Source organism: Mustela nivalis (genome assembly GCF_964662115.1).
Source record: "Mustela nivalis genome assembly, chromosome: 3".
Classification (NCBI taxonomy): Eukaryota; Metazoa; Chordata; class Mammalia; order Carnivora; family Mustelidae; genus Mustela; species Mustela nivalis.
This window is the reverse complement of record NC_139022.1, coordinates 93734933-93755978: the sequence shown is the minus strand read 5'-3', so window position 1 is coordinate 93755978 and position 21046 is coordinate 93734933. Positions and strand designations below refer to the sequence as shown.

Here is a 21046-nt window from a genome sequence, read left to right as displayed (position 1 = left end):
TCAGATCGCCAGGCTAGCATTACCATGAGACATGCAAGAGGCTTGCCAAGCAGAGCAGAATCTTAGTAAATTCAGTGTATTATTTCCTGAGATTAACAAACAAAGCAGTATCAGATGAACTTATATATTTCTTCCAGTTTTACAAATAGATAATCAAGTTTTCATCTTAATAATATATCACTTAAATAGTTAAGTAATGTCACTTTTTAAGGTCATCTAGAGCTTTATATCCAAAGATGAAAAAAAAAAAAATACTCATCAGCTTAAAGTGGTATAGATTTTTATAAAGAGCCACGAATTAATTTTCATGAACTTTAAGTGCTACAAATGAATTGGAACCCAATTACTTAAATCAGTGTGTAAGTAACTGGACCCAATAATTTATTTCTAATGATTTTGTTTCATTACCTTGATATTTAAAAGCACAACTCAAATCTATACCCTATGACAAAAAGAATCAGTGCACATTAAAAAGCTATTTTAACATGCAAACTATAACTAATAATAGTCATACATTTTCTGTTATCTTGACCACTAAAAACACATATCGCTTCTGTAGTTCACATCTAAGGAAAAAAATAACACTGCTTACTAAGCTAAGCTCCATTATAATTTATTAAAATTATGTTATATAATCAGAGCAATTAGGAGCTAAATAAATCTTACCTTTATGTAGCCCCAAGACACTGACAGTAAATAGTTTGCTTCAGGCATCTTTGATTGATTATATAAAGAAACAGTAAGTTCTAAAATATGTATATCTTCAAAACCTTGGTACTTTTAACAATATCCGCAAGCCAGAGGGTGGATTTTTAAAGATTTTTAGTAATTAAGTATACACAAGGAAGCCTTGCATTAGATCCCATCCAGTCGTCTTCCCATTGCACACATGCCATTTGTAAAACTCCAGAATGGAACAGAATTCTACAACTATTCTGAATAAAGGAAATTCATGTGGTAAAGAAATATCTAACCATCTAAGGGTCTGCATCTTTTTCTCCCTGAGCTCCAAGGCTTAATGAATAATGTATGTCAAGATGCTTAGCTGCAAGAAAGACTAGTTCTGTCAAAAGCTACCAAATAAGGAACTGCAGGGAAGCCAGAAAGAGTGACACGAAACCCCTCCCATAAAAGCCCAACTATGCACCAATCACACTCCGTCACTGGGTCTATCAGTGGGGGGGGGGGGGGGGGCGGTGTGGACTCAGAGCAGGCTGTGTCGTGATTGGTTGGCAGAGGCGAACCTCTGGGGAGGAGGTTTTCCTCCTCACCTCTGGTAAAGGCCATTTAATAATGGTATCCCTATAGCTGAGGCTGCCGAATAAAAAGATGAATGGGGTTTCCCGCCCGCAGATGATGAATAATGACCATAAAACTCTTCAAAATTCATGGTTCATTCTAAAATAAGGATTGCCTATCTTTTTGGAATCCTTCCTATGAGTTTTAATATTCTCTGACTTCTCTGCAAAATAAAAGCTGCTTTGAAAAAGGCCATTAGGCATTTTAACTGCCTCCCTCTCGCAAATCCAAAGCAAGTGGCTTCCCTGGTGACACAGATATAACCGAAGTTTTTCCTCCGCCCAACATAAAGTACAATCAATGTCCAGAATTGATAAATGGGAAGGATACATTTCCTCACCTGTGTGGGTTGGCTGTTCTTAGGTCCTTTTGTTTCTATTGTTACATGTGGCTGAGTTCCACAACCTTAGAAATCTAAGGGTGGGGCGATTTATCATAATTCTGATTGCAAGGGGTGGGGGTGGGGGTGGACTGAAAGCTAAAGCACTGTGTATGGTTGAAGAATGCAAAATTCCCAGTACAGATTTTAAAATCTGTATTTTGACCAAAAGAGAATATTGTGCATAAAGTTAAGAATGGTATTAACAGCAGCTCTTAAAGGAATATAGCATTAAATTCCAGTAATCAGGGCTTTCACAAAGCTAAGAAATCTAAGTTATTTATTTATTTATTTATTTATTTTAAAAAATGTTTATTTATTTGAGAGAGAGAGATCACAAGTAGGCAGAGAGGCAGGGGGAGGGGGGAGCAGGCTCCCTGCTAAGCAGAGAGCCTGATGCAGGGCTCAAACCCAGAACCTTGGGATCATGGCCTGAGCCGAAGGTAGGAGCTGAACCCACTGAGCCACCTAGGCGCCCCGAAATCTAAAAATTTTAAAGAAAAACAATCTTTTCTATCTGGTTTGGTGCAGTATTATTCTTCCACTTGTATGTTTAAGACTTATGGGTAAAAAAACAAGGGAAGTCTAGCTTTTACTTTATTTTTGCATAAAATTCCATCCTGTTTCCTTCCTCTTCATCTCCATCTCAAAGCACTTAACTGCTTTGAGCTTCTGTGACGTGCTAATATTGTTACTTTTCAGTTCTATTGCATTTGCTTTGTCTGTTTTAGATAGGGCATACATCAGAACATCCATGTAATACTCTTCCTCTTTGAATCTGTAATGGTCCTTTGCTTGCAGTCTTCAGGGCCAGTTCACACCTATTGTGTTAATTTCCTAAATTCCTCTTAATTCCTTACAAAAGAAAAAGAAAAATGAAACCCCCAAAAGGCCAATAAAAATGACCAGAAGAATACAAATAGGTCCTCCACTTTCCTAGTCTTTTATTCTCCTTAAGTTGTCACAAGTGTTCGACAATGTACTCTCTCCATTCTCCTTCAGTTCTAGGATCCTCAACTGCTCTGGCTTTCTCCCCACTTCTCTGACCATGCCTTCTTTGCCTTCTGTTCATCCTCTAACTTGGGATATCCACAAGACTCTGTCCTAGGACACACTCTTTTGTGACTACTTCTTACATGAACTGCAACACCATATTTCCAAATGACTAAGATTCCTTCCCCCGTTGAATGCCCTGCCACTCATCACAGACTTTTCCAAAACTGATGGATCCATTTTTTTATTTAAAGTAGTTCATACTTAACAACTCCCATTTCAGTCAGTGGGCTCATGTTTCAGTATCACAGACTGAAATCTATGACTCTTTGTTACCATTCAATAGGAATTTCATGTGAGTCAGCCACCATAAGATGTTTACTATAATTCATCTAACTGGATCCTTGAATAACCCTAACATGTTCCCCATCTACATCACCTTCCCTCCTTCACCAACTTTATTATCATGTTTTATCTTTTATAAAATGCTTTTTTATTTACTCTTCTTTCCCACCCTAACTCCCATCATCTAAATCCAAAGGCTGAATGCCTGAGAGAAATGGAAAACATCTTCAATATCATCTCCTCTAATCCCCTCATTTCCACATAAAGTGAGACCAGGAAAGAGAAAAAGATTTTTCCAAGTTCACCCAGGTACCAAGTACGAAGGCTTTGAATTCAAATCCTTTAGTGCATAATCTTTAACAAATAATCTCACCTTTTTTTTTTAAGATTTTATTTATTTATTTGATAGATAGAGATCACAAGTAGGCAGAGAGGCAGGCAGAGAGAGGGGGAAGCAGGCTCCCCGCTAAGCAGAGAGCCTGATGCGGGGCTCCATCCCAGGACCCTGGGATCATATCCTGAGCCGAAGGCAGAGGCTCTAACCCACTGAGCCACCCAGGCACCCCTAATTTCACCTTTTAGTGTTCCGGTTTCTTCATCTGTAAAATTGGGTTATTAGGGTACCTAGTCTCCAAAGATGCCTCCTAATGAGTCACTTGACCGTACACTGACTGAATTTAAGCTGACTTGTATAACCAACAAGTAGTTCTGTCACAAGAAATGGAGGCTGTAAGAAGAAGTCTTGAAGCTTTCACCTTGGTTGACTTGAATAGACCATTAGGATCCCAGAGCCACCCTGTTAGCAAGTCTGAGTATTCTAATACTGCCATGCTATGAGAAAGCCCAGGCTAACATTATGGAGAGGCTGCAGAGAGAGTGTGGGGGGCGGTGGATGAGAGAGACAAGGAAAGTAAATATATGCCCAGACAATCTCTACCTATGCCAGCCATCCTAGCCCGGAGCCAGAACTGACAGTGAAGAGACCATCTTAGTCATCCTGACAGTGGAGCCTTTAGATGACTCCAGGCTTAGCTGCTATCTGACTAAAACCACATGAGGGACTTGAAATGAGAATGTCTAAGCAAGCCAAGTTAGCCCATAAAACAATTTCTAAAAAAAGCAAACTGATATTTTAAGCCACTAAGTTTTAAGTCATTTGTTTTAGAGCAATAAATAATTAGAACAGTTATTATGAGGATTAAATGATATATGCAAAGCACTTAAAACAACATCTGGTACATAGTGACAAACAGGTATTAGGTGATGATGCTGATGATAATGATGATTAAAACAATTATGTGGATTATGATAACCACACCCATTATGGTGACTAGATTTTTTTTTAATTTTTATTTTTTTTTTTAACTTATAATGTATTATTAACCCCAGGGGTACAGGTCTGTGAATCGCCAGGTTTACACACTTCACAGCACAGTGACTAGATTTTTTAACTCTAAGGCTTATCCTGTGTGTGTGTGTAATTTATCATGTCTTTTTTTTAAAGATTTTGTTTATTTATTGGATAGAGAGAAAGAGAGATCACAAGTAGGCCAAGAGGCAGGCAGAGAGATGGGGAAGCATGCTCCCCGCTGAGCAGAGAGCCCCATGCGGGGCTTGATCCCAGGACCATGAGACCCTGGGACCATGACCTGAGCCGAAGGCAGAGGCCCAACCCACTGAGCCACCCAGGCACCCCTTATCATGTCTTTTTAAATCATGTTTTATTTTAACTGGATCATATCATTATGCATCTCAGACCCAAAACACAATACTTGCTTCTTAGCTCATCTTCTTTGGCTTTTCTCCTTCTCATCCCATACTTATTTCTGCTGCCAGACCAATTTTTGTCAAACCCAGCCTCAGCCTGCCATTCCATAGTTATTACCTAACAAGCCAGCATCACCTGCCTCCTCACACCCATATTTCTCTGTGAGCTCCAGAACGATAACCTCCAACCCTAATCCCCAACTCTAAGCCCATCTCCAGCTGCTCCTTATATTCATGCTCCCTTACTGAAAGTCTAGTGTTCTACCCAGCTCTATGATTCAGCAGATAGTCCTGTTTTTACTTTCACTGAATTCACTGCCTAGAATACCCTCTTTCTTCTACTCCATTTCCTTCAGGCTGGTTTTTCAGAAAAAGTTAGATTCAAATCATTCAAAATACGTCTCAAGACCAAATTATCTCAGCCCCTCTCCAAACTTTATATTGCACTCACTCTTTTATTTAATCAATCCTTACCAAGCTCCTACTGTGCGTCAGATACTGTCCTGGATAATGACAACACAGCAGTGAACAAAGTGAAGGTTTTTCACCTGGAGTTTACATTCGACAACTGAGTCAACAAATACATACTATATGTCACGTGGTGCTAAATTCAATGGGAAAAAGAAAGGATAAGAAGGCTATGGCATGTTAGTGATAGAGGTTCCTATAGTATAAAATGATCAAGGAGAGCCTCTTTGATGAGATGATATATGCTCAGAGACCTGAAGAAAGAGAGGGAGGAAGGCACATGAACATCTAGAGCAGTTGAGAAAGGGGAGTCAAGTAAAGGGAACATCAACATCAAAAGCCCTGAAGATGGGAGTATTCTTGGCGTGCTTCCAAAGAGCAGAGTGTGTGCCATACAATGTCATTTACATCCAAATTATCCTTTCTATCCACCCATCAATCTATTTTATTCTTTCACTAACTTCAAACTAAGTTACTTCTTTCTTTTTTTATAACAAATATTTTTATCCTGATAAAAAATTCCTACTTTTCCAATATACGCACTTCACTAAATACATCCATATATACTAAATAACCCTAGACACTTTAAAAAAATCCATATAGTGGGTTATCAGTAACATAAAAGAAAAATAGAAGTAATTATATTACATACTGCAAAATATAAATGCTTATACCTAAGTATACTAGAAAAAAAAGGTAGTCAAAAGTTGAGATCTTATTATCACTTACTGTGTGACATTGACAAAATTATCTAAACTTTCTGAGCTTATTTTATCTTCAGTTTACTCATCCAGAAAATGAGAATAATAATTAGCATCTACCTTATAATGTGTTGTAAGAATTAGCTGGTACATAGACATAAAGCACTTAGAATAGTAAGTGCTTTGCAAGTGTTTGCTCTGCTTCCTATGGAGAATTGCCATGAATATGACAGCAACATGGAAATGATGAATACAGGAATACTGTATTAGGAAGATAATCTTTTCCCAAAATGGTGAATGATTTTTGAAAGGTTGCAAATGTAACAAAGAACAATTCTCCTTCAGTATACACTGTGGTTACATTACTGAAAAAATTAATGTGGATTAAAATCATGTTAAAATATTTTGTTTTTATATATAAAAAAGTAGTTGTGTTCTAGGCTCAGATAATTCTAAGTGAATATTTCACCAGCTTGAATGGTTTACTGTGACACAGAACAGTTCCTCCTTGGTGAAGGACTATCCCATGTATTCCAGGACACCTAGACTCCCTGGCTTCTGCCAATGAAAGTCCAGCAGGTCTCCCCAGTCACTGCATCCTGTAATTTCCTAAATCTTTGTCAGTGTTAAGAATCACCGTTCCAGTTACTTCAACTGTCTTGAACTTTGCCTCTTCAACCAGGGTAGAGGATCCTTCAGGCAAGAAAGATATCTTATTCTTTTTTTTACCTTTTCCAAAATAATTAATGGACCACAGGCATAAAAGATTCAACTGTAAACCCCTAATCTGCTGTAGTAGAGGAGATAATAGTAATGATAATAGTAGTAGCAATAATTACAATAACGTTAAATAAAAAGCATTAAAGGGGGTTTTCCCTATTTCTAGGTAACGAGTCTTTTTTTAAAAAAATATTTTATTTATTTCTTTATTTAATTTGAAAGAGAGAGCGAGGATGAGCAGAGGAGGAGCAGAGGGAGAAGTAGACTCTCTGCTGACCAGGGAGCCCATAGTGGGGGCTCAATCCTAGGACCCTGGGATTATGACCTGGGCGTAAGGCAGACACTTAACAGACTGAGCCATCCAGGTGTCCCTGAAATCTTTCTTTTCTTAAAATCTGAGGTAAATCAAAATTCATTTCATTTGTCTCATTATCAAAGCCTAACTAGATGCTCCTTCCCCTTGCCATGTAGTAGAGATGGCAGAAAGAGTCTGGCCAACCCAGAGAAGAAATAAGGATGGGGCCAGAGAAATATAATTCTTAGAGAATCAGACTAAGCTTCTGACAGTTTTAATGGGGAAGCCGGAATCTGTTAAAGCATCAGTTAAGACCTACTATGGACCAAGAGCTTTGTATATCTTTTTTTTTTTTTTTTTTTTTTTAGCTTTGTATATCTTAATGCTAACCTTTGCAACATATTGGTAAGATAGCTATTATCCTCTATCTGTGAAAACACAGATAGAAACTCTTAAAAATTCAATAACCTGCCCAATATATGACAGAACTGACAGGCCAGGACAGGTCTCTCTTTTAGTCTTTGCTCTTTATAGCGTGAGAGTTGGTCATCATATAATTAGGTATTCGCCAACTCCTTGATAAATGATATGAGTTTAGGAGTGGACTCATTTATCCTTAATTTTTTCTTAAGTTTATTTATTTATTTACTTATTTTAGTAATCTCTGTAACCCAATGTGGGGCTCAGACTCATGACCCTGAGATCAAGAAGTGCATGCTCTTCTATCTTTTTTTTTTAACTTTTAAATTTTTAAATAAACATATAATGTATTTTTATCCCCAGGGGTACATGTCTGTGAATCACCAGGTTTACACAGTTCACAGCACTCATCATAGCACATACCCTCCCCAATGTCCATATCCCCAACACCTTCTCCCGTTCCCCACTCCCCACCCCCCAGTAACCCTCAGTCTGTTTTTTGAGGTTGAGTCTTTTATGGTTTATCTCCCTCCCAATCCCATCTTCTTTCATTTTTTCTTTTCCTACTCCCCAACCCCCCCCCCCACATTGCATCCCCACTTCCTCATATCAGGGAGATCATACGATAGTTGTCTTTCTCTGACTGACTTATTTCACTAAGCATAATATCCTCTAGTTCCATCCACGTCGTTGCAAATGGCAAGCTTTCATTTCTTTTGATGGCTGCATAGTATTCCATTGTATATATTTACCACATCTTCTTTATCCATTCATCTGTTGATGGACATCTAGGTTCTTTCCATAGTTGGGCTACTGTGGACATTGCTGCTATAAACATTCAGGTAAGAAGTGCCTGCTCTTTCTAACTGAGCCAACCAGGCTTCCCAATTTAGCCTTAGTCTTTGTGCTGATTTACAATGTCCTGAATTAAAGAACCACTGATCCTATTATTGTTGTCAGATCTCCAGACAGCATGGATCCTACTAACTAGTGAAGTCAGGAAGCTTGTGCCTAAAGACAGGCAGCGTCGCCTGATAAGGAGAGCTCTTGACATTTGGGGCAGTGAACACTTAGATGTGGGAGTGTTCCATGAACAAGACATGCATACTCTTGCACAAAGTGAGACATATTTCCTGACTGGTGGTCTGCTATGCTCAAACACTCAAATGATGTATACACAAATATATGTACACATATACTGAAATTAAAAAAAAATTATCATTTCCTTTTTCTGTTTTTCCTAATAATACTCCTCAAAATCTCTAGATACCACTCCTCTTTCATTCTTCATTTTCTCAGTCCTTAAATGAGACACCAAGCAATCAAACTTTCTGAAGTATTTTAGGATATTTCAGGATACTTAAAATTCTGCTTGTTGGAGTTGAGGCTTTGATATTTTAACCAGTGCTGGAATAAGTGACTTTGCAACAGATATTAAGACACATTTTTGATTAGGGAAAAAGAAAAAACAGACAAACCAAACTATGAGGAAACTGAGTCTCAGAAGTCAAATTATTACCCAAGGTCACAAAGCCACATTGCAGAGCCAGGATTTAAACCCATACTGTCCAGCTACAGTCAGGCATGATGTCAGGCATTAATCTACAGTTTATGTAGATAATGTCAGGCATTAATCTACAGGTACCCTAGGGCCTATAAATAATATGTCTACTAACATAATAAATTCTAAGCTGTATATGAGATTACATTTTGTAATACTGAAGAAATATTATTTAAAATAAGTGTATTGAGGAGTCTTAGATTTCTACAACCTAAGGGATCTTCCTGGCAATAGCACTGTTTTCAGTAGGACTAATACCTTTGGGAAAATATTTTATTTTATAATCAGTCTATATTTATTTTACATATTTCTACTTCGGATCAAAATTCTGGGAATTGTTATTAATCAAGAAGCTAATCTGTATAAAGCGGGCTGTCACAAATCCAATATGCTTGTGCTTAACATATGCAAATCTCTTTACTAAATGCTACCTGAAGAATTCTGAGGCAAGAGGAAACATCAAATATTAAATCCAATAACTACAACACATCAATGTTTCAAGAATCACTCAGTGTTCTTTTGCTCTCTCTACAAAAATCGTTATAGAGGCAGGCAATAATCCAGAATTAATCTATAACCTATGTTTTAAGTAACCAAATTTTAAACCTATTTTTACATTGTAAAAGTTATACTTTCTTTGATTAATGTTAATATTACAAAAACAACCTTAACTCAAGTAAATCCACTAAATCTGTTTGTGTTTACTGCCCTCTAGTGACGATGGATCCAAACACAATTTAAGGAACTCTGTTCTGAAGAGTCGTCACAAGAACATATCTTACAAATATTATAGAAGCTTGAGATTAACAGGAACTACAGCCTGATTTTTAAAAACAGAAAGATCATTCTTCAATTAACCTAGTTTGAGAGGGGCGCCTGGGTGGCTCAGTGGGTAAGCCTCTGCCTTCCACTCAGGTCATGATTTCAGGGTCCTGGGATTGACCCCCACATCGGGCTCCCTGCTTGGTGGGAAGCCTGCTTCCCCCTCTCTGCCTGGCTCTCTGCTTACTTGTGGTCTCTCTCTGTCAAATAAATTGAAAAACAAAACAAAACAAAAAACCTAGTAAGAGAATTTTCACCAAATAAGTTTTATTTAAATTAAGAAACACCTCTAACATTTATTTAAAAAGGAAGGTCTAATATAAGAAACCTTATTTTTGTTGAGAGGTACTCTGAGGCTGAAATAAAATCAAACTGATCTGATGATAACTGTACTTAAATTTTGCTTCTACATGGTCTCTTTAGCATGGTATTCTGTAATTGCTGATACAGTTTAAACATATGCACTTGATAGAAAATTTTCTATGTTCACAACTGAGTAAATCTAGCTGAAACCACTACCACCACCACCAGCCACCAACATTATCACATCCACCAAGAATTTCTGTTTCAATGAAGAATAATTAAGGCAATGAATGGATGCACAAACCTCACATAAATGAAGCCTACACACACACACACACACACACACACACACACACCAACAACCTTGTATAAATATAGACTTTCTACTTACAGCAAAAGTTAGGACTCCTAATTCATTTAAACTGCTCTACGTTAATACCAATTGTCTGTGCTTATCATGGCCATGGTAATCACCATAAAATACTTACCAATATTGCCTCTGTATTTCCTGGTGTGTTTTGTGAAACTAATTTAAACAGAGAATACCTGTCTCCTAAAGCAATAATAAAAAAAGCAGATAAGCAGATTTCTGGAAATACATATTTAATCCCTTATGTACATCACTTTTATTGTGGATCCTAAAGTAATTTTAAGTTACAAAACTTCAGCTATATATTCCTTTCAACAAATAGCACTTAAACACATTGACATCCATTCACAAAAAAAATGAACTTCCACCTTAATGTTGTACCATATCAGTATACATCTACTCAAAATGGATCCTGTAACTAATGTAAAACCTGAAATTACACAACTTCTAGTAGAAAAGAAACAGAATAAAATATTTGTGATCATTGGTTAGGCAAAAATTTCTTAGAACACAAAAAAGCAGGACACATAAAAGAAAAAAAATAATAAACTAGAATTCATCAAAGCTCCTCTTTGAAAGAAACTGATAAGAAAATAGAACAATCAGCCACAGACTTATAGAATATGTGTGTAAAATATATGTCTGATAAAGGTTTAAATCAGGAACTATAAAAATTTTTACAACTTAAAAAGATCAATAAGCACATGTAAAGATGTGTAATGTCATTAGTTATTAAGAAAAAAAAATTAAGACCAAAATGTAACGTTACTACATGCTAGATATGAGCAATACAAAATGCTGCCCAGGATGCAGAGCCAACGGAACCCTCATATACTGTTGGTAGGACTGCAAAATGGGATAGTAACTTTGGAAAACAGTTTGGTACCTTCTCATAAAGTTAAGAAGTATATTCACTACAAGCTCCTGCAATCCTATTTACCCAAGATAAATGAAAACATACATCCACAGAAAGGGCTATATGCAAATGTTTATAGCAATTCTATTTATAATAGCTAAAGCCTGCAAATAGCCTGCAATCAAGTGGTGAATGAACACAAATTGTGGTATATCCATAAAATAAAACACTAGAAAGCAATAAAAATAAATTACTAATACATGCATAGTGTTATTAGTGGATGAATCTCAAAAGCATTATGCAAAGTGAAAGAAGCCATTAACAAAAGGCTTTTTATAACTGTATGATTTTATTCATATGATATTTTTGGAAAAGGCAAAAACTACAGGGAAATAAGATCACTGATTGCCAGTGATTGGTAGTAGGGGAAGGAGAATGAGTACAAAAGGAGCATGAAAATTCTTTTTGAGTAATGAAACTATTCTATAGATTATGGTGGTAGTTATCTAATTGTATACATTTGCCAAAATGCACTCCACTAGATCTAAAAAGTAGACTTCTTAAGTGGACTTAGGCATATGTAAATTTTACCTCAAAACTTGACTTCAAAAAATAATATTGGGCTGGGGTGCCTGCATGGCTCAATTGGTTAAGCATCTTCCTTTTTATTCATGTCATGATCCCAGAGTCCCGGGATGGAGACCCACATCAGGCTCCCTGCTAGGTGGGGAGTCTCCTTCTCCCTCTGCCCCTCATCCCAACTCTCACCCTGCTCCTGCACTGTCACGCACTCTGTCTCAAATAAAAGAATAAAATCTTTTAAAAAAATGTTACCCAATTACTTTAATTCCAAATTTGCTTAACTTTGCATAAGGAGAAATGAAACAAAAATCTCAAGTGCCTGAGTGGCTCAGTCAGTTAAGTATCTGACTTGATTTCTGCTCAGGTCCTGGTCTCCGGGTGGTGGGATTGAGCCCTGTGTTGGGCATGGTGTTTCTGGTTGTGGATCCTGCTTGGGATTCTCTCTCTCCCAGTTTCTCTGCCCCTCCCTCCTCACCCTCTCGCTAAAGACAAACAAATAAAAAATAAACAGAAAACAACCACAAGCATAATTATATACAGTAAAATAACATTTTTACTCTAAGAGCTCCACCATTATATCTCAAATAGGCATATGTTTGTCTATAAGGTCCAAGTTAGCTTTGAATAATGCAATATATGGTAAATTCCCAGTTCTACAAAGCATTTAGGCAATATAATAATAGCTGAAGTATTCTCATAAGTATTCATATTATACTTTTAATTCTTTGGAATGAAACATTTCCTAAATTACTTTAGGTATTTTCCTGTTTTCTTAAATAAACCAAACTGACCTTAATTAACTTAATGATTTAATGGTGATCCTGGGCCACCTTTATTCATTCATTGATGAAGAGTCAACAGATACTTATTATATGTTCACTCTAGGCCAAGCACAGTGCCAGCTGCTGGAGATAGAAAGATCCAATAAAGCAGGAAGAGCTGTTTGCAGAAAACTCAATAGTCCCAGCTGCTGTATTCTTTTTTGAATCCTTCCATCACTTTTCATAGTTTTATTATTTTTTTCCTGAATCATTGGTTGGTAGCCTGTTCTCCTTATAGTCAGTATAAATCTGCCTCCCTGTACTCAATATAGTCTCTTTCCCCCTATCTATTATGATGGGTTTTTGTCTAAGGCAGCAGTTTTCAGAATGTGTTTTAAAAAACAGCAGTCTGATGTGATAATTCTCAAAGAAGACATCCAGTGTCAAATAAACTTTTGACATAGTGCTACCCTTCTTGGAGACTGTGTACATTAGCATATTAAAGGTTTTTCCAAGGACCATAAAATATAACCCTGTTTTATTTTGTTTAATCTAATCTTTTCAAACTCATTCTACTACCTCTTTGCTTTCTTCCCATTTATTAACAAGTAAAACCAAACAAAAATACCAGGGTTTCAAGAAAATAAAAATAGAAAATAATATCAATAATTCTTGTGGAAAGCAAAAGACTTTAAAGTATCAGATAAGGAATTGTTTTAGAATAGTTATTCCGAGTTCTGTGGTGTGATTTACATTTTATTTATTTTATTTTTTTTTAAGATTTTATTTATTTATTTGCCAGAGAGAGGGAGAGCAAGAAAGCGAGCACAGGCAGGCAGAGGCAGAGGGAGAAGCAGGATCCCTGCTGAGCAAGGAGCCCGATGTGGGACTCTATCCCAGGACACTGGGATCATGACCTGAGCCGAAGGCAGCTGCTTAACCAACTGAGCCACCCAGGCATCCCTTTATTTTTATTTTTTATTATTTTTTAAAATTTATTTGACAGAGAGATCAGAAGTAGGCAGAGAGGCAGACAGAGAGAGAGAGGAGGAAGCAGGCTCCCTGCTGAGCAGAGAGCCCGATGTGGGACTCAATCCTGGGACCCTGAGATCATGACCTGAGCTGAAGGCAGAGACTTAACCCACTGAGCCAACCAGGTGCCCTGTGATTTACATTTTAAAAGGTTGTCTTTGTGGAGAATACTTTATAGAGGGGCAGAGCAGACAGAAGAGGAGAGGAGAGCTGACCAGACTTGATGAACTGAACCCTGCAAGTGAAGAGAAGGGAAGAATCAGCCCCTAGACTTCTGGTATGATCAGCATGTGACCTGGATGGATGTTTGTGCCATTTGCTGAGATGGAGAAGACTGGGGGAAGCACAGATTTAGAAGATGTAAGCAAAGCGCCAGAAGAGTTACAGGAGTCAAGTGCAAGAAAATTTAAATACATGAAGTTTATTTTTCTGTTGAGGAAACCCTCCCCCCAACAAACCAAAAACTCTGCTGTACTTAACCTTCTACATGTGAATCGAATGCCCTAGCAGATAATGAGTCAATCATATGTTGGGTGAAATAGGATCATCAAACACACCATAATTCTGTGATTCTATGAAATATATCCAAGTTGGAAATCTCCACTGAAGACATTTAGTTCAACCTACACAGGCAGGAGACCTACGAGTTTTCATAAATAATAATCCACTTCTGTATTTCTTCTATTGCTGCATAAGTCTATTCCTCTTTGAGTGAAAGTAGTTTTAAAATGCTGTGCTAATACTGAGTAATAATCATTAGCTTGCATTAAGCTAATACCATTTTTCAAAAGGTCTTATAAACCCCTTAAAACTGATTTGATTCTGGACCCAGCAAAGGAAAACAAAATACGGCTCAGGGACCTTACAGAAGTTGCAGTAAACAGAAGAGCAATAAATGTTCTCAACCTTTTGTGTAAAAAAAGAAAAAAAAAAACTAGGTCATATAAACAGTGATCAACAGCTAAACATGAGTAATTATAGCTTGGGCTCTCACTTTCCCCTAACAGGCAGAAAAGCAAGGATGTGAATTAGGACATAAGAACGCCCACTTGGGATACTGAAGAAACACACCATACAAATGGCTTTTATACTGCTTCCAGAAGACACAGTTGAAATAATTCACAAAATTGTCTTCCCTAAAACCCACAGTAAAAAATTAAAGCTAACATTTGTTGAGGGTCTACAATGTGCCAAGGACAATGCTGAATACTTTTCTGGCATTATTTCATTTATTTCTAGTAACAACCCTATGAGGACCAGTATTATTCCCATTTTACAGAGGAGCTCTAAAGTCGTAACTACCAACTCTGCACAGGCAACTCCCAGGTAGGGTCCTGTCCTACTACCAGAAATCCCATCCTGACAACTGAAGGCCTACAAGGAGTTTTTCCTTTGATACAGGTCCTACCTCAATTTCATGTCTAAAAATTTCACTGCTTTCACTCCACGCTCAAATCGGATTCTCTTTCTAATTTTCCAACTAACATCTTTTCTATTGTTTGTGCTCAGAAGTTTGTACTTTCTTCTTATTCTCTGCAGTCCTGCTCCACCAAATCTGGCATACGCTGTCACCCCACACGGTCCACCTCTCACCCGTTACTCTCCTTTCACCCATCCTGTAATAGGCCCCCATCACTTACTTGCCTAATTTTCTAACAGACCCTTCTGGCTTTCACTATTTCCCCTCTATAAATCTAGACCCATCACAAGATTTATTTTTATAGAATTATCATTTTTTAATTTTCCTTAAAATAAAATGCAAGGGTTCTTCAGGACTTAGAAGATAATGTGAAAATGGCTTAGTCTGGCATTGAAGGCACTCTTTACTGTGGCCCCAAGTTCACATTTCTCAGACCTGTCTTAGTTCCCAACCTTAGATTTCCTGTTCCAGGCAGGCTCATTCTTACAAAACACCCACCACATGCCCCCTCCCACAAACACACAATAAAACTAAAACCACAATAGTGCCCCATCCTGCCCTGCTTCATCTAACTCCCAGGATGCCATCTCTTTCTTTGTTAGCAACCCATGTGAATTCTCCATGTTCAAGATCTAGCTTAAGTAACACTTTTTTTCTGGGATGTTTCCCATTCATTCTGGTCCTCAGTGGTGAACGCATTCTACACTTCTCCAGAAAACCAGAATACCATGCACTACTCTTATTTCATTAACACACAATAAGTTTACTTATGTGACTAGTTGTATTTTTAATATAAATTTGCCTTTCTTTCTTATCTATCTAGCTATCTGGTTGTCTATTTGAATACAAACACACATGCAAAAATCTTGTTTTGTCTCTAAAAGCCTTTAAAGCAGATATATGTCCTACAGTAACTAGGCAAAAACAAAGATCCCTTAGTGAAAGCTTAAATACTGGATTGTGATTATCTGAAACAAATGGTACCCCCCCCCCCAAAAAAAATCCAACAAAAAACTTCCTACTGATGTATTTGCCACATGAAAATGTTATCTGGTCTAGAAAATAGTTAAGGATCAAACACAAATTTAAAAAAAAATCCTAAAAATTTCATTCAGAAGTGATTATGTCAATAAAGACCCAAACTTGGGTCTTATGTCTAGCAACAGAAAATTTTTATTTGCCACAAAAAAAGTCCTTAACAAAAGAATCACAGTATTATTTTGTTCCAGGTCACTTCAACTCTTCTGTACCTTGCTACCTCATCTTAAAATAAAGTAGGCAAACAAGCTGATCTCACAAATCTCTTTCACCTCTAGGGATGTTTGGAATTAAAAAAGTAAAAAAACCAAAAAAAAAAAAACCCACAACTTTCAGTAAGCATACTAAAGTATGATTTTTCTGCAAAACAGCTGAGAGTAAGAAGACAATGGAAAGGAATCAATCACCTATTCATTGACTCACTTTCAACTCTTAGAATAACTACATGGATGGGGAATTTGTTCTTCCTCTGCTATGGCAAGTGTCGGATCTATGACTAAGATCGCACTATGGGCTGAAACTAGGTTCAAGGTAATTTCATCCACTTCTCAGTTTCGTAGCTGGATTGTCATTTTAAATCCATGCCATGATTAAAGAGTCTATTTTTGGTTCTAATTTCTATTTTCCCCAAGAAGAAATACCTAGTTACCTGATATGATTGATATCTGACACTCTTTTAATAATCATAATCTCAGTGTTTCACAGAATCAAAAAAATCATTTGGAGGGGTCCTGAAGGTTGTCCAAAGTGGGGGAGAAGTGAAGCATAGGTGCTGCCCCGATTTTTAGACCTAGTGGAATGAAGATCTACATGAGACCCTCACAACTCTCATAAGAGTTTCTTTCATGGCTACTTTCATACATACTCTTTCAAGGTAATCATAATTAAGTGGTCAGTGAGTGTGTAAATAAAAATATGCTATCACAGAGTTCTAGGTATCTGAGCTAAAACTAAAGCAAACAAACTCAGTGCGCCATCACATATGCCAGCTAGGGAGGTCCCATAAATCACCATGACTGGGTATCAGGATTTCAAAGGCACACTCTGTGAGTCCTTTTGCCCAGGCTTGATGATTCAAGCTCTAGTTGCATTGGGTTACCTATATGACAGCATATAAAGTTCACCTTTTAAGTTTATAAATAGTTCCAATCCCCATCCCTACTAAAGATAGGCCATTTTATGTGCCTATTAGGTGTGTGTACCACTCCACGCACTTTAGATATATTCTCATCTAATTCTTACCAAAAAAGCCTCTAAGATAGATATTTTAGTCCCGATTTACAGAGAAAATAGGTTCAGAGAGCAATTATTCAAGGTTCCAACTCTAGTGTGAGGTAATACAGAAGAGGAATTGCTAAGCTCACTGGAATTTAAGAGATTTACAGCTGAATTTTAAAATAAAGATTCACACTGTCACCTGCTATTCTGTTCCACTTTACTCTTTTGGCATCTAGTAACCTACAGTATACAAGACTGAACTAATCTATACTTATTTTGACAGTCTTTCTTCACCCGGTTCCAGCTTATACTTTGTTGTCCCACGTCCTCATTTCCAGGCAGCTGGTTCCTTAGTGAATGGCCCAACACTGGATGTGACAATCCACCCATGCTGCTACTGGGCTATGACTCAAGGAGGCAACAGGTGAAGAAAAGGATGCCAGCTACTGGTGCTAAAAAAGACTCTAGCCTCATGGAGTACACTTCATCTGTAAATCTGCCCTCTCCAATTATTTGCCCCAATCCCTCTCCCCACAGCTAACTGTCCTCCCTTAAACATTCACACCCTCACCCGGACACACAGGGATTTCTTTTTTTTTTTTCAAGTCTGTCCCAAAGGCTCATTCCGACCAGATTTCACCCTGTGGTGGAAAGAGGTCAGGAACATGAACTCATCATTCTGCCACTAGCCAAGGAAAGCCCTTATCTGGGGGAGCCCAGTCTGAGATTGCTCCTTCTTCCTTATCTCTCCTCCCTCTTCTCACTATCCAAAAAGTCATGTCTTTCTAGCTTTCTTTCCTTCAATCTTCATTCCTCACTCTATCCATGAGTGCTTTCTGCCTTTTCTCCATTTTGCCCCAAGAAAACAGACCTCCAAGGCAACCTCACAGTAACAGATTATTTTAAAAATCCTGACACCTGCTTACCCCTTCCCTGAGTTTATCCCATACCTTCTGCTTCCACATTCCCCACCATCAGTCCAGCTTCATCCTGTCCAGTTGTACCACATCCTCTCCAAATCCTTTGCCAGCTCAGGGTCTCAGATCTGCTTTTGCCAAATGGTCTTCTCATCCCACTAACCCTGTTACCCTTCCTTTGATATCTGTGCTCTGTTAACTACCTGCCTGCTGGGTTCACTCCCAACCTAAAATGCTGTCTGTCTCACCAACACACTCTTCCTTGGGAGAAGGAAACTAGGTCCTGACTACCTATCCTGACATGACAGAGAACAAGGCAAGCAGAATAAGCTTCACTATAGGAGTCCCCTCTAGGAATCCTATTTTGCTGAAACTGTTCTTACTGTTTTAGAATTTAGTACTTATTAAAAAATTATATTAGGACATATTTTGAAAATGTAGCCTCAGAAAAAATACTTGTTTTTCTATTTCCCCATCTTCCCCTCCAGATGTCACATTTGGAAGAACAATTGTCTTTATATGTACTAAGAGGCACACTGATCTTGTACAAATCTAACCGAGCATCAGTTTTTCATCTTTAAATATGAGATGTACTATTGGGGCCCCTGGGTGGCTCAGTGGGTTAAACCTCTGCCTTTGGCTGAGGTCATGATCTCAGGGTTCTGGGATGGAGCCCCATACTGGGCTCTCTGCTCAGCCGGGAGTCTTCCCCCCAACCCCCACCGCCTGCCTCTCTGCCTGCTTGTGATCTCTGTCAAATAAATAAATAAAATCTTTTAAAAAACGAGATATACTGCTTTAGCATGCAGTCTATTGCTTCTGGGACTAAGTTAGAGATTTAAGGTATTAAGTGGAGAGAACATGAGATTCAGGCCTTTTATCAGAAATTAAGTTATATACCAGAGTTTCCTGACTACTTGTAGCCAAAGACTGCTCATACATAACAAAGGGATATTAAAATGTTACATTGACAATAAAGCCAAGGGGCAAAAAGTTATTAATCTTTCCACTCAGTTTTACTTTTGAAAGAACAAACTGCTCTTGGTCTATAATGATGTAAGCTCTCTGTTTTGTTTCTTTCTTTTTTTTTTTTTTTAAGATTTTATTTATTTATTTGACAGAGAGAGATCACAAGTAGGCAGAGAGGCAGGCAGAGAGAGAGAGAGAGGGAAACAGGCTCCCTCCTGAGCAGAGAGCCCGATGTGGGACTCAATCCCACGACCCTGAGATCATGACCTGAGCCGAAGGCAGCCGCTTAATCCACTGAGCCACCCAGGCGCCCTCTGTTTTGTTTCTTCTACAATGGACCCTTTCATCATTCTACTGCTCATTAACACTGTAGAGGAAAAATTAATATTTAGGCCTAAATAGTATCTTCTAGGAGAAAAACTAATCTTTTCCTGAGGTATAGTAAAGAAATTAGGATATTTCTAGTAAAACATTCCAAAGATTTCTTGAAACCTAATTATCACTTAGCCTTATGGAGATCTCAAAGACTATGCTGATAATATATGATTAAGAAAACAAAGAACAAAATCAAAGTTTATGCCAAAGATAATGTTAGTTTCATTCTTATCTAGAGCATATTATTGAAACAGACTTGAAATATTCAAAATAAAAAAAAGAACACAAGAGGACCAGTGCTTATTTTAAAAGGGGTAGGAACAAATCAGCAAAATATCCACTGGATACCTAATTTAGGAAAACCTTTGAGCAAATCTCTCAAAAACAAACAAAAAAGTTCAAACTTCAGGTCTCCTAAACCTAATTTCTGCATAGTCTTTTAACAGAATTACAGCTTTTTTCATCCTTTGAAGTCTTTGACCTCTTTTGTGAAATAAGGCTGCCTTACAAATAGAGAAATGATACCCATAAATATTTAAAGCACCCATGACAGCATTTTATCTCTTAACTAAAAACTGGTAAAGCCCTGCCAATTTTGAAATTTATCTTCCTAAGTTCTTGTTGACAAAGCCCATCATTGTTAAAGTTGTAGTTCATTATTTTTCTGAAGCTTGAAAAAAAAAAAAAACAGCCAACATAAAATAGAAACTTTTTTTGGTCAAAGAATATACTCCTTTTCTAAAACCTGAACTCTATGTAAGAAACATAAACAATGGAAAGTCAACTTATTGAGAAATGCTCTTTTCTTTGTAATTCTGAATATCAGTATAATTCATGACTCTTTAAATAGATACCTGATTATTTTACTCTTGTATATGTTTTTTAATAATTTCCCATTGCAATGAAATGTCTGTTCTTTCTCTCTAGTGGGTCTGCACCGGATGTCAGGCGAAATTAAAGGAGAAAAACAAAAGGAAAACACTTGATATATTTCAGAAAGTATTTTTTAAGATGTCTTTATTCATATTTAGGTCTAACACAAAAACCAAGTAACAGAAACATGCTATACCAACAGTGGCAAGCAGCCTTAAAATCAGCTGGATCTTTTCTGAAATGAGGAAGGCAACTATCAGCCCACATTTATTCCATGATGGCAGCCTCACTCATCTTTGCCTGGTTGCTATGGACACGTCCCTGTCAGGCCTGTGCCTTCCACTCTCTAGGCCTGTTTATGACAGGCCGAGGTGTTTCCTATTATGGTGCCTATGTCTGCACAGCACACTGCTTGCCAGTAATAAAAGCCAGAGTCTGCCGCTACGGGATTACAGCACAGCAGACCAGAGATGCTGACCGAAACCCAAGCACGCCCTGGGTAAAACTGCACAGAATACTCCCTAACAGGCAAAAGCCAACAAACACATCCTTTCTTCCCAGG

At 37.7% G+C, this 21046-nt stretch overlaps 1 protein-coding gene across 21 annotated transcripts in view; it reads right to left on the bottom strand.

Annotated features, from left to right (window-relative positions):
- PDE4D (phosphodiesterase 4D) overlaps positions 1 to 21046 on the bottom strand; it is a 1511392-nt gene that overhangs the window by 24240 nt on the left and 1466106 nt on the right. Inside the window, exon 1 of one of the 21 annotated variants that reach the window (XM_082725932.1) lies at positions 667 to 1030. The exons of the other annotated variants lie outside the window; for them this stretch is intronic. Coding sequence (XP_082582058.1) covers positions 667 to 714 — 48 coding nt within the window. The 5' untranslated portion in view covers positions 715 to 1030. Of the gene's footprint in view, positions 1 to 666; positions 1031 to 21046 lie in introns of those variants that run through there. 21 annotated transcript variants of the gene reach the window in all.